General features: G+C 35.4%; 2 protein-coding genes across 3 annotated transcripts; both read right to left on the reverse strand.

Annotated features, from left to right (window-relative positions):
* Positions 1–249: 249 nt before the first annotated feature.
* Positions 250–4,112, reverse strand: LOC105114548 (uncharacterized). Of its 2 annotated transcripts, none has more exons than XM_011011117.1 (4): positions 3,574–4,112; positions 3,314–3,411; positions 714–780; positions 250–628 (listed from the first exon to the last, which is right to left on the reverse strand). In XM_011011117.1, the coding sequence occupies exons 1-3, from the start codon at positions 3,854–3,856 to the stop codon at positions 727–729; spliced, it is 435 nt and encodes a 144-aa protein (XP_011009419.1). In that variant the 5' UTR covers positions 3,857–4,112; the 3' UTR covers positions 250–628; positions 714–726. The 2 variants fall into 2 exon arrangements, with proteins under 2 accessions (XP_011009419.1, XP_011009417.1); XM_011011115.1 differs by having other exon boundaries at positions 711–780.
* Positions 4,113–5,484: 1,372 nt separating this feature from the next.
* LOC105114549 (adagio protein 1-like) lies at positions 5,485–13,212 on the reverse strand. Its single transcript, XM_011011118.1, has 2 exons — positions 12,659–13,212; positions 5,485–7,638 (listed from the first exon to the last, which is right to left on the reverse strand). Exons 1-2 carry the CDS (start codon positions 12,886–12,888, stop codon positions 6,030–6,032), a joined length of 1,839 nt encoding a protein of 612 aa, XP_011009420.1. The 5' UTR covers positions 12,889–13,212; the 3' UTR covers positions 5,485–6,029.
* Between the last annotated feature and the right edge of the window lie 643 nt (positions 13,213–13,855).

A 13,855-nucleotide genomic window follows, 5' to 3' on the forward strand; every position in this document is an offset into this window, starting at 1 on the left:
CTCAAAGAAGGAATTCCAAGGAAACTGCGAGAGAATACTTGGGAAATATCAAAAGACTTGAACTTGGTGCATGCTTGATCTTATAATAGAATTAACTATTCAGAATGAAAATTTGGGGCACAGAAATTTCTACATCCATAGCGAGCATTCAATTTCCAGCTCCAGAAACATAAAAATGAAAAACAAATGAGAGAAATACGAAGAATCTTAAAGTAACCAGCAGTAGCAGCAATCATCGTGGAGTTCTCATGCACAGCAAGTTGATAAAATTATACACATAAAAAACCTTGATACAATATACTCATTTCATATACTACTTTAGTTAAATTATAGGTACAAATACATTATAATATATCCTCGCAACTTGATAGTACTGTTATTAGATTGCAGCTCAACAGAGTACATAACAGATACCGGGGCATGAAAATATTGCAAGGTTACATAATTCACAGCCTAGTGCACAACCGAATTCTGGTTAGCTGCTGCAGCAAGTAGAAAATTCAAACGAGCAGATCTCAAAAACTTGCACAATGGTCCACTCAAGCATCCAGATGCATTTCTGCAATCCCATTACCTAATACAGATATGGTATGAAAAGGAGATTCGAGATGGTTCTTTTCTGTAAAATCTGCATTCCAACAATCTTCCAAATAAATAAAAAATCCAATAATAAGTATCTGGTAGAACAGAAATAGATTTGAAACACTTGCTACCAGGCAAACCATGCTACACACTCTGTACTTTGCTAGATATTTCTTTCGCTTTAGCACCTCCCTTTTCCTGTCATCAATGAAATCAAATGTCTGTAACATATGATACAGATGCACAACCATTGATATGTCCACCAAAGAATGAGCAACATAAGCATCATATGAAACTAACCAGAACAAAATCTAGTGACTAAATGAGATATTCACATCAGTTTCCACACAAGAAACAAACAACTGTCCAAGTCCATGATTTTCACCAAAAGAGTAAAGCAAGAACATACTTGGAGAAAGAGATCTGCTGCCTTTGCAACTTAAATGAGTAGAAAATAGGTTTGCTAAACTTCTATGACCCAACATCAAAGTGCTCATTTATCAAGTAGTTTCTGGCTACCAGTTTCTGGCTACCAAATAATGGAATTTATCTGAAGTACTTGCTTATTATTTATTAGATGGAATCAAGTTCCTTTTTTTTTTTTTATCATTTTTCTTTTTTCTGCTTTTTTCCTAAGGTAAAGACATGTGAAATGTCCTGGTTCAACGAAAAGAGAACAAAATTTCTTGCATTAGACCTATTTCAGGAAGTGGGTTCGGGATTGACTTCACCCCTAGATTCAGCTTTAACATGTATTAAACTTAGGGGCCTCATCTCATCAGCATCATGCATAAATTTGTTGCACTCAAACATGGCATGCTAATCTTCATCAAATCTACCACATAGGGTAATTCATAAAGTGGCCAAAACTAAGGGAGACGTTATCTAAATGTTGAATGCATTTAACAATTAAATATATGTGCTGGACCAGGTTTCCATCATATATGCTCTTCTTTTACCACTACTGCCTGGCTATCCATCCAGTACAGTATCTGAGATATGCAAATTGAAGGCCATATTTTCCACAGTTGGAAGAAATTTCAGTTGTTGTGCAATAACAAAGCCATAATAGAAAATTAAGTATACTAGTTTCAGATCTTAAATGTGGCATTAGTGATCCAATTTATGAATGATCAGTAACCTTAGATCTTTTTATTTCTGAATGGTTACAACACACAGCCATTTATGATAGAAATGCATTATAAGTGAATGCATATTATTGATCTGTTCCATAGAGAACTAACTTATGAATGAAATTTTAGCACTCTTGGACATGCAAAAATTTTGAATACATCAAAAATAATGTATCAGAATTAAAGAAATAAAGAATAGACAGTATGACATAACAAAGTATAGTGCTTAGAGTTAGTTTGAAGCATGAAAATACATCAGTTAACAACCTGAATATTGCACTACTGCCTAGTTATCTTGTATAGTCTTGATGTCATTAAGATTTTCAGCTTGCCATGATCTCTTTCTTTCCAGACCTTGCATTCTATTTTTTCTCCTTTTCTTATCCTAAAAACTGAAGAATGAAACTCTCACCTAATAAGAAACTGCAATTTGTATATTCTCACACATTACCTTTTCTAATAAAAAAAAGGTGACAAACAGCTTGTCATCTACTGGGTTACAAGCCAGATTTTCGCCACCACTGCAATGGTTGAAAAGCAAGGGGAGGGGTTTTTCTGGGTTAAAAATGCATTTTCAACATGTTTTCACCTAAAAATACCTCCAAATACCATAAAACCCTCTCCAACCCGTCTAATAACCCCAAAATACCCTAAAATCAACCAAATGAAAAATATTTAAACTAGGTCTGATCTCTTTTTTCAAGTATGCTTAAAGAAAAAAATCACAATCATCAAACTCTCATTGTTGAATGAAACTCGTTGACATCAAGAATGACGAGTTTCTTCAGCAAAAAGAGGCCTAACCAATAATTTTTTTCTCCCCTCACTGTTTTCAAGTGATTTTCTCTCCTCTCCCAAAGTTGGGACTGAAAAATGAACAAGATAAACTTATAGACCAAAATAAAAATTGTCGAGAATGTGGGAAATGACATTTTTTCTACATATTCTACATTTCAGTCCTTTGTCCTTTAATCTATTATGTCTATCATAATTTCAAGCCTAATTATATCTAAGCAGGACCATAGAATGATTCAATTGAAAGAAAGAAAAAGTTCAAAAAAAAAAACCAGATGCTTCACTCTTCATATGATGAACAGTGAAACAGTCTTTTAGTATTTAGTATATCTTTTAGTTTTAGTATTTAGTGTATATATGTAATAACTCATCGAACTTATCCAGTGCATCCACCTTCCTGGATTGATATGCCAGTGAGTGAATTAGTATGCAGTAATACAACTTTTTAGAGCATATTGCAGCAATCTACACTGATACCCATCCCAATCAAATCATTTTTAGAGGCTCAAATAAGAACAAATTCTACATATTGTGGAATGAAAAGAAATCAATATAGCAAACAAAACAGAAAGATACATCAACTAGAAAGCGATTGTTTATAAGCTACTTCTCATTTTAGCTTCAACAATATCCTGTCTCCCACCAAACCTGGTAAGAACATTCAATTACGTAGTTACATCTAATGTTGTACCACATCATTATACGCAATAAACATATGATGATAACTTATTGCAAGGCTCTACATCAACATAAAAGGGAATTAATGAACAACAGAAACCCCATAACAATACAAGAAATCTTACCAGACCCTTGGTTTCGTAGTAATCATCCAAAGCCCACTGATACTTAGATTGATTTAAGCCAAACCATCTTGCCAGATGGTCATCCAAGCTTGAATGCGCTGCAGAAGACGACAAACCCTTTAATCTTAAGAGTAAAATTAAACAGAAACAAAGAGTAACAATTAGACCATCGAAAAGTTCCAACTTTTCCAAAAGCAAACAAACAAAGACGCAAACTTTAACAACAACCCAAATGCAACACAAAAGAAAACTAAACAAACCATTTTGAACTTTGTTGACAGCATTTTTGAAGAGGCCAAGAACAGACCCATCTGAAACTTGATGAGAATAAACAGACTTGTCAATCTGTTGAGGAGGAGGCTGGACGGGAGGAGGTGAAACAACCTTCTTAGGTGAATCAAAGACAGGAAATGTTGATTCATTAGCAGCAGCAGTAGCAGTAGACTTGGGACTGGGAGTGGAAGGTGGAGTCACGAAGACAGTATAGGGCCCAATTTTGCCAATCATGGGAGGTGGTGTTGAAGGGTCTTTATTGATAGGCATTTTCCTGTTTCTGAAACTTGAGAGAAGAGAAATGAGAGGAAAGCAAAGGAAAGGAAAGGGATTTGCTTTTTGAACAAGAAGAAGAAGAAGAGTAAAGAACGAGTGAGAAAAGAGGAAGAAGGCAAGTGTGCAAGATCCTAAGAGGTTTGGTTGGCGAGGTGAGAGGATATATAATTGTGAAACAGTGCACACAACCCAAGTGGTTCGATCTTTGTCTTTGTTGGGGTTAGTACAGTAAAGTATTCTGCTGAACGTTTTCTTTTTCTTTTTATTTCTTCTTTTACTCCATAGGCTCCTGCTTTTATGGGGCTAGATGGTAATATGAGAATGTCTTAGGGGTTTTTTCTTTTTTCCTTTCTTTTTGCTTTTGTGGCACGTGGTTTTGTCTGAAAATGGAAGCACTGCAAGCTGTTCTGTACCTGTGCTTTGAAATTTGATGGGTTAAGGAGGCTTTGGTTCGGACATCGCCATCCAGCAAACTAGCAGGTTGTGATCGTTGAGTCCACCACAAAAATCAGTTTATATTTTTTAGGAGCTAATTTTCTTAACTATGTGCAAATTAGTCCATGTCTGTGAAATTATTATGAATTATAGGAAATAGAGTGTAAATAATAATATGTTCCCCACTGCACCCTTTTGTAAGTGCCTTACATTCTAGGTTTAATAATTGGGTAGTCGTGATTTTGATACTCATACTTGATCAAATTTAGATTTGAGTTTCTCTACTTTATTTTTTTAATTGTTTACAAAACACGATTAATTGAGTACATCAATAAAATAAAAACAAAACTATTAAAACCCTAAAGTCTTATCTTCGAATATTTATATCAGTAGGAAAAAAAAAGAAAAAAAAAAGGAGAGAACATAACAAGAAGGAGAGAAAATAATATCTTCATCTTTAAAAATATTTTAACATTATTATTAAAAACAATATAAATATTTAAACTCGAAAAGTTTTGCCTTGATTTTTTATTTAAACTTGAATTTGAAATTAAATCACTTAAGAATTATCCCAACTTTATTATTTCCAAATATTTTTTAAAAATAAACCATTTCATCGTAGTTAACCCTCAACTCGCAATACCGATTCCATGAATGAGTATTTTTAATAAAAAAGAATATGAAAATAAATTTATCATCAATTCAATATTAAATAATAAAATTTAATAAAAATAACATATTAAAAATAAAAAACCTAAAGAACCAATAAAAAAATAACTTACAGACTTATTATAATAAAATCCAAAGACTTATTATAATAAAATCCAAACACATGAGCGTGAGAGAAGCTCATATTTTTTTTTAAAAAAAAAACAAATATCGAATCATCTAAAAAAATATTATGACTAGCCTTACTCCAACTCGCAATCGTGAGGCTAAAACCCACTCTTCAACTAACGGAACTACAACGCAAAATCATGAACAAATACTTAAATAATATATATTAACCTGGTTTACTCTTTTTTTATGGACATCTATATCAACTTTCTTGCGAAATATAACACTACAAAGAACAGGGATCAATGGCTTTTTCATGATGGGATCCTCTAAAAAATCAACTTGGATCATTCTAATGCATCATGGATGCGGCACCCATTTCATGATGGGAACAACGGGTCACAAGCGGCTTAAGGAGAGACTAGGGTTTTATTCATCATCACATAATAAAACATCCAAGTTGCAATCTTAAAAAGTGATGCTATTTGCCGAGTTACGACTTACAGCAAGAAACTATCATTATAAACATGCACCCTTTCTTTTTCCTCAACTTCTGTTTGTTTAAGATTACAGAACTGAATCGAAGCAAAGCATGGCCATGACAAGAAATTAAACCTACAAATATTAATAATACCTACCAGACTATCCAGAGCCACTAACCTAACGATGAAGAATGTCCAATAAGCATGGTGAAAGGTAGAATCCCATACAAACCTCACAAAGAAAGCACAGTTTCATGTCAAGTTCATGCCGAGTCAGAACAACTGGATACAAGAAAATGCATTAATGGACACCACTTAATACAGAAGTCCTGACTAGAGCAATATTCGACAATAGCTGTGACCGAAATCAGCAGTCTCAACTGAAATCCAACAAATGATCTCAAATGTTGAGGTTGAGGGCTCATAGGGATTCCTTTGCCACAGCTTCCCAATGTACAAATACCTTGTGAAAATCAGATAACTGAACTAGCCAAGGACAGTTCATGGAGCTCACTCAGCATCCACTCCTCCCCAGTTTGGCCACCAAGAACTAAAGCCCTTGTCCCTCCAACAACACAGGTACTGTGTCCCCATGCAAATCTAGGAGGTCGCCCGGGTACATTTAGAATCCTCCATGTAGGTTTCTCGTCTGTAGGATCAAGAAGATAAAGTTGTGAGGCGGAGTGAAGACCAGCAACAGAGCCACCAAAGATCAGGATTCTTCCACCCGGGAGGCTCACAGCTACATGATCAAGCCTGGGTGGAGGAGCTATTCCCCCTGGGTTTCCAGCACCAGGCATTCCACTCCCTGTTACACATCTCCAACAAGGTTCCTCCTCACTTAGATCCATGGTAAACACATCACTGGAGCGGAAACGAAGGGGACCACTCTTAGCCAAACCCCCAAACATCAATATTTTTCTTCCACCATAAACTGAGAGAGTGTGACCAAGCCGAGAAGGTGGGGTCCATGCTACTGGTATCTCCCTCCAGATTGGTTTCTCCATTGACAGATCGAGCAGAAATGTGTCACTAAGAAGTACTCCAGAGTCTGCACATCCACCAGAGACAATCAACTTAGTGCCATCAAGGGTGCAAGAGCTGTGCCATGATCGTGGAAGTGGAGGGGCCAATCCAGAAATCTCACGCCAAGTTGGAGACTTGGCGTCCAAATCCAAAACAAAGACATCATTCAATAGACCTTGTCTTCCACAGCCTCCAAAGACCACCAAATGAGACCCGTTAACACAAGAAAGAGTATGTCCCCACCGACCAGGAGGAGGGGAGCTCACTTGGACATGTTGCCACTCTGGGCTACTGGAGTTCAGATCCAGGACAAACGTATCATTCATTGGCTGCATGTCAACACCCTCCCCACCAAAAAGGACAACTCGATTACCAACTGCACAAGCACTGAAATTGCACCTTGAGGGTTCAACACCACCTCCAACAGTTAGCTTTCTCCATGCAGCTGCTTCAAGAGTTGTCAATTCCCTTGCAAGCCGACCCCAGCCAAGTCTCTTTGCACCAGGTACAGTCTCTAGAACACTAGTTGTTTCACTACCCCAAGCATTCTGACAGACCATTTTCCAGAGATCCTCATTCTTCGTCAGTGCATAGAGTCGTCTGCAGACAGAACTGATTGATGCAATATCTCTTGGAGTCAAACGTGAAAGTACCTTGAGATACAGCACCTCATCACTCAATTGCAGTATCCCACAGACGCCACGACAAACATTACGGTCCCCAACTGGGAATGGACGAAAGGTGGAGAGACCAGAACGAACCCTATCAGCCAATTTTGCAGACTCCTTTACAAAAGAACCAGGAACAGGACCTAGATCAATATTAGTTTCAGTGAAGAACTGGATTCCAATAACATGAGTAATTGTGTCATCATCTCCATATATAGGAGTAAGTCGCAGCCTGTTCATTAGTGGAGATCCATCTTTCCTGAAGTTTAACAACTCGCCTTGGAATTCAATGCCCTCATCAAGGCATCTTCTTATTTCTGAAACGACTGTGGAGTCAACCAATGGATGCCTTCGCTTAGCAAATGGTCCTCTACATTGCAAGAAACAGCTGTAACAAGCATAGTATCAGAATAATGAAAGAATGGCCAATAATCCATGATGACTATAAAATGTCAACATTATAACAGCCACACAAACACAAACAAAAACACATGCACACATGCATGAGAGAGAGAGAGATTCTTTCAAACTAATACCCAATGAATGATAAAAGAGTATAAGAAAATATAAGAAGAAAGGCCCTTGTACATCATTCAACTCTACAATGATAAACAAATACAAAAACACAAAGGCATATCATATTGCCAACTCTTAAAACTCAAAAGAGAATGTGGAGGTGGAGAAGAACCAAGACACAACTTCATGGAACCCAACAAATGTACTAAAAAATAACTGACAAAAAAGAGTTGTAAATGATACACGAGATCATGGACCATCTATGTTAACACAAATATAAGCATAGCAGCATGCAATTGAGCCCACCTGCAAACTTATACATGTGTGGTTCTATGCATGGTATTAATCACAGTCATGGCATCAAGGGCATGACATATGGGGTCACAGCCATCATGGTTATGAGTCATAAGCAGCTCTCAACAATTTTTTTGTGGCACTTGCATGTTTTATACATTCGGTGCTAGTAAAACAGTGGTTAGTAATGACAAAAACTGTAAACTATGACTTAAATTTATATAGAATGAAACATACATCTCAAAAAAAGATCTCCGTGGAGTGCTTTAGTCCTAGTTATCATCCGTAAAACAAAAGCATGAAAGAAAGGTAGAAGTCAAAACTGCCAGCAGGTAGGAAACAAAATGAAATTCTAGGGAAGAATATGAGGTAGGATCGTTGGTGTCAACGAGTGCTGAAGGAAGCGTAAAAAAATTGCATAAAAGAAATGAGGTAGAAGTCAAAACTTCCAGTAGTCTGGCTTTAAGGATAATATCATCAACAGCCATTATCTTTAAATATGGGCTGTTAACAGGCTCTGCCATTGTGTAATAGCAGCAATGGCCATTATGGTGTGCTTTCAAAAAGGACGTTACAGTGGAAGAAAACAGTATTTGGAAGTGAAAATCCAATTATTGGTAGTACATAATAGCAACAGCCACTATTTATTTCATGGTTCTGTGAATCCTCACAATGTCTGTCCATGATATATACATTAAACAACAATGAAATGTTGCTTAAGCATTAGCTTAAAGAGCAACACAAATTAATAAATCATCTGTTAAAACTTTTTCCTATAGTTTTGACTTGGCTCTATAAACGAGACTTTAAAATCACACCACAGCTTTCAATTGTCAAACTTGTAACCATTTAGAAATCAAATTTCAAAATTTAAACGCAGCTTTATAAATTAAGCTCCTGAAATTACCAAACTAACTTTCAGAGCATGTACATGACATTCTTGATCAAATCAGATGCAGTAAATCTAAAAACATAGTCTTGTGCATATACATCAGCTTTCATATAGGAAAATAAGAATCTTTATACAGAACTCAGCACTGCACCTACACAACAATGGTAGAAATGCTTTGCTCTAGTTAACCTCCAGTTTTAGCTAGTGCCAGTGTACTTCAGTTCTCTAAATTTTGCTAAAAAGTATCAAGGATAAAACCTTCTGAAAAAAATATCAATATAGGGATGGAAACAATTCTCGTAACCCAGTCAAGCTCTGAAATGCTTGGAAATATAAACTAAGAGTTACATGCAATGAGTGCTATCAATTAATAATACCATGAACACATGAGATCGATTACACAAGGTCAAACAATTAATAATACGCGAAAAGGTAATAACCAAGGTCAAAAATAAGAAATTAATCACAATGATAGCTAAGAATAAAAAAATTGCCACTACAGCACCAAATCTTGCAAACCTAAGCATTTGCATTGAACCACAACAGATAAATCATCTAGTCTCTGGGTGCATTAAAGATGTAATTGATCTTACCAATAATAGTTATTCCAATCACTGATAATAAGCCAGAGTATACTTAGATAATCATATGATAAATTCCACATATTTAATCAATACATCAACAATCCAAACCAGTACAAGATATGTTTCATATGTTAAATTAACCTTGAAATGAAATCAACTGTAAAGTGTCATCATCACCTACCATTGGAAAATCATATCTCCAACAAGATGTGATATCTAAATGTAAACTTTGGATTCCAATTCTACAAAGTTACAGGTTACATTAAAAGGAGAGGTACTCAGAAAAAGTGGAATACAGTGAGATGATCCCAGGTCAAGAAATATGAAGATATCTTGAGATGATGCATCTATTCTATTACCATAGCATTAACTATCACTTTTTAGAAACATGAATCACAATTGTACCATTTTACCATGCTAACAATTTTTAGACAAATTATCATTCATAATGAAGTTTAGTCAAGTATCACTAAGATGATCCCATACCAAAAGATACGGTTAAAAACAAGTAGCACATAATGACAGTTTTATTAAAACTTGCCCCCTAGCCCTGAAATTCTTATTTCCTTGACTAATACAGGCTAGTAAGAGAAATAAAATTAATACAGTTTAGTGTGACACCTCAAATATTTAAGAATAATGAGACAATTTAAAAAAAAAAGCACCTAGAAAGACACATAAGCCTTGACTAGTGTCTCTATGAGCATTTCTGTATAGAAACCAAAGATTGAACAGACTCAACACCCACTCTCAATAGGTGCAATACACATACATGCAAACACACAAACATTTCAATGCATGAAGGTAAGCTTGGCTTGTGTAACATCAAATAGGAAAAGCAATACATTCCTACACAAGCAAATATTAGCATATGAGTTCTCAAGGTTGGTTGGTTTACTTGCCTCAACCAAACAAGCAAAAATCTAGGCTCAGCATTTTTTACACTAACCCAGTATTAGATGCAATTTGACTCGCTACCAACCATTGTGCTTTCCCCCTCTTGTCCAATTTTCTTCCATTCATTGGATCAATTTTCACTCTTACCAAATCCAAAACCATGGAGCACATACAAACATCCAAAAAGTGGACAAAGAGCTAGAAATAAATAGGAAACCATCAAATCTCCAGTAAAGCTTCAAGCCATCAACACGTGGTATGTTTACCAGAAACTTTTTAATGGGAAGATGAAATGCATAACATCAACAGCTTTTTTTTTTTTTGACATTATTTATTTCATAAAACATCAAAGAAATTGGGATCTATGCATTTTCCCAATAATCCCTTCTTTGAAACCTAATACAATGACAAGAAAATTTAAAGAGATTCAAGTCCACACATAATGTCAATAGACACTTTCCTTGTTCCTCACCTCAAGCAGGCACAAGGTATAAACTCCAAAAAATTCTGGATAACGTTGGAATAGAATGACTCCTCGCTTTTTACTCATATCAAGAGATTGATACTTGATGCATTGGCATTTTGATACAAGTAGAAATTGTTCATGACTTCACATCAATCATCACCATTCATCAAATTGACCATGTATTGCATAAATTTGAGTAGGTACCTTACTAATAATGAATTGCATGAAAAAAAGAAAAAAAATGCAATCCAATAAAAAGGAAAGTTCAGAAGAAACAATAATAATAGGTTTCATCAAACTCCTTTACACCCATACTGCCTACAACTAGTTATCAATTTTGAAATTCTAAAATTCATTTATAGGAAATGCCTGAACTATTATAAACTCCTTATGTAGTTTCCATAGCAATCCCTTCAGAAACCTAAAATTAAGGGGCCCTGAAGGAACAAATAAAATGCATTTTGAAACAAGTACCCACAGTAGTTTTGAAAGGAACTGATATGTTCTTAGTCTATTTTTATTACACTATGACCACGTTTTGATTTCTGCTGTGTCTAACTTTTGGAGTTATTAAAGTTACTAGGCATTCTTGGTAGCCTCAATATACTATAAAAGTCCCAACTACCCACTTCCTATTTGTACTTGTCCTCCTAACAGGATAGGAAAGGTCAACGGTCTATATTTGTCACGTTTCATTATGTATTGACTAAAAAAGAACTTCAAGCATAGTTTTGTCAACGAATAGATGTCTAGATTTCTTTATCCCATCGTTTATCATTCTACTTTTCCATCATTCTTGAGGCAATCTTCTATTTCTTTTTCAGTTATGAGTAATCAAAGTTAATGCAGTGCAGCCCAGGTTTACGAATTATTAGTTTACTAAACCTTACTCTCAAAACTTAAACCCAAAACAGCATCAAATACTGCACCCTGTTACTAACTGTGCAAATAATATTTAAAACATCTAGAACTTGGATCTTCCATGCTTGATTCCACACATTAGGCCCTTTTCCCTACTTCTAGTCACATATCCCCTTGGGTTTTCTTTTTCTCATTTCGATTAATTATTTTTGTCGTTGGGCCCGAAATAAAGCAGCAAACAAGCCTTAATGTCCTAACATGGATATACTACCCAAAATTCCTCCAACTAAACTTTTAAGCATCCAATTTTCCACCATCAAACCCCCATCTTTCCAATCCTAAACTACAAGCTTTTATCCTATCCTTGTTATAGTTCGATTGCAACAACATGTTCCCCAAACAACAACCCTCTAAATAAGTATCAGCAGGTGGATTTCTCAAATATCTCTCTCCTAAGTCAAAACTCAGCCCTTTTGAGAAGGCAAGTTGGTTTTCATACACGTTTAATTTGAAGATGTTCAACAGTCAATTACTTAGTGGGGAAAAAAAGAAGCAAAATGCCTAATTATCACCGGCTTCCTTATACATTTTCAAGCTGCTATCTCTTATTAATAAAAAAAACATCAAAAGCCCCAAACAGAGGCTGGCTTCTCAGGAACCAACAAAGCAAAAGGGCACACGAATCCGTAACCATCATTTGCCCCATGTTGCCAAATTGTAACCTCAAGAACATCAAGCAACCAAAAAATAAGCACTCATTCCTTTCATTAAAGAACAAAACCCTGCATTTAAATAATTCCCACTTCCTTAAACACGGGGAGGAACTCTTGAACACAAAAACCAGAAAAAAGAAGTAGGATTTGAATAACAAACAGAGTAGATTGAAGAGAAAACGTACCAATTACGGCCAAGAACTTCCTCAGCTCGATAGCCAGTAGCCATCTCGAAAACAGTATTGACATAAATAAGAGGATGGTCAGGTTCAAGAGCATCAGTGACAACAAATCCACAAGGAGCAGTTTGCAGCAAATTCTCAACAGGAAAAGGCAAAAGACCTCCTCCATCATTTAACATGAATCCCTCCTCATCTTCATCTCCACTCAGATCCGAATTGCTATCCCACTCCATTTTTTTCTTTTTACCTATCCCAATAATTTATTCGACAATAAAATTCTTATCCCATGAAATAAAAAAACCCCAAAAATAAAATATAAAAACCCATATGCTTGCAAAAGATTAAAAATAAATTAGAGAAATACAAAAGAAATTGAAGAGTTGAAGGGTATCTAGTTATGTAGGTGCATGGAGAAGATGGTGAGACAACGAGTGGTTGCTAGTGTTTAAGAAATTCAGCTATGACCCTCCAAAGAGTACAAGCTTCTTTTTCCTTTTGTTTTCGTTTATTCGTTGTTCTCTTGTCTATGTGTGTGTGGGGTTTGTATTTGACATGTGTCTTGAGAGTCTCCGCCAGGAAAAATCTGGGGACTTGACGGCTTGCTCAGTACGCGAAGCCTTTTCTGTCGTTTTGGAACTTCTTTATATACATATATACACATGATACTTGACTCGCGATTTACCATAGTTATGTATTTTTTTTTAATTTATATAGGTGTTTGGGTTAGCTTGTGTATACTACGACTAAATTTATGACTCATTGAACACCCTGCAAATCCAGTAGGCATATAAGACACCGTAGAGGTGACAGACATACATATGAGGACTCGAACCTAGGTGCAGTGAAAGGAGACAAACCCATTCCATCGCTATACCAAGACCCTCGGTGCAAATTATATATATTTTTTAATAAAATATTATATGCATAGATATTTTTTGACATGTTTTTGTAATTCAAAAAACTATAAGTAAAAATAAAAAAACTTATGTATATATATATAATCAAATAAATCAAGTATCATGTTTGTTAATAAATAAAACATAATTAATAATTAAAAATAAACCTACAAAAATTAAGAGATAAATATAAATTAAGATATTTAATCATATAAGACGAGACATTTATTTGATTGTGTTTGTTATATTTTTTATTAAAATAATTTTTTTATTCAATCATACAATAATAGAAATAAACACACAT

The sequence above is a fragment of the Populus euphratica genome, unplaced genomic scaffold (assembly GCF_000495115.2).
Source record: "Populus euphratica unplaced genomic scaffold, PopEup_1.0 scaffold541.1, whole genome shotgun sequence".
Taxonomy (NCBI): Eukaryota; Viridiplantae; Streptophyta; class Magnoliopsida; order Malpighiales; family Salicaceae; genus Populus; species Populus euphratica.

What these genes read in the sequence shown, in the direction of transcription:
- LOC105114548 (XM_011011117.1), bottom strand. Translation starts at nt 3,856, where the DNA reads ATGCCTATCAATAAAGACCCTTCAACACCACCTCCCATGATTGGCAAA. An exon ending in TGTCAACAAAGTTCAAAATG is followed by an intron (nt 3,412 to 3,573) that starts GTTTGTTTAGTT and finishes CGTCTTCTGCAG; the next exon opens with CGCATTCAAGCTTGGATGAC. An exon ending in ACTACGAAACCAAGGGTCTG is followed by an intron (nt 781 to 3,313) that starts GTAAGATTTCTT and finishes CATTGATGACAG; the next exon opens with GAAAAGGGAGGTGCTAAAGC.
- LOC105114549 (XM_011011118.1), bottom strand. Translation starts at nt 12,888, where the DNA reads ATGGAGTGGGATAGCAATTCGGATCTGAGTGGAGATGAAGATGAGGAG. An exon ending in GAAGTTCTTGGCCGTAATTG is followed by an intron (nt 7,639 to 12,658) that starts GTACGTTTTCTC and finishes TGCTTGTTACAG; the next exon opens with CTGTTTCTTGCAATGTAGAG.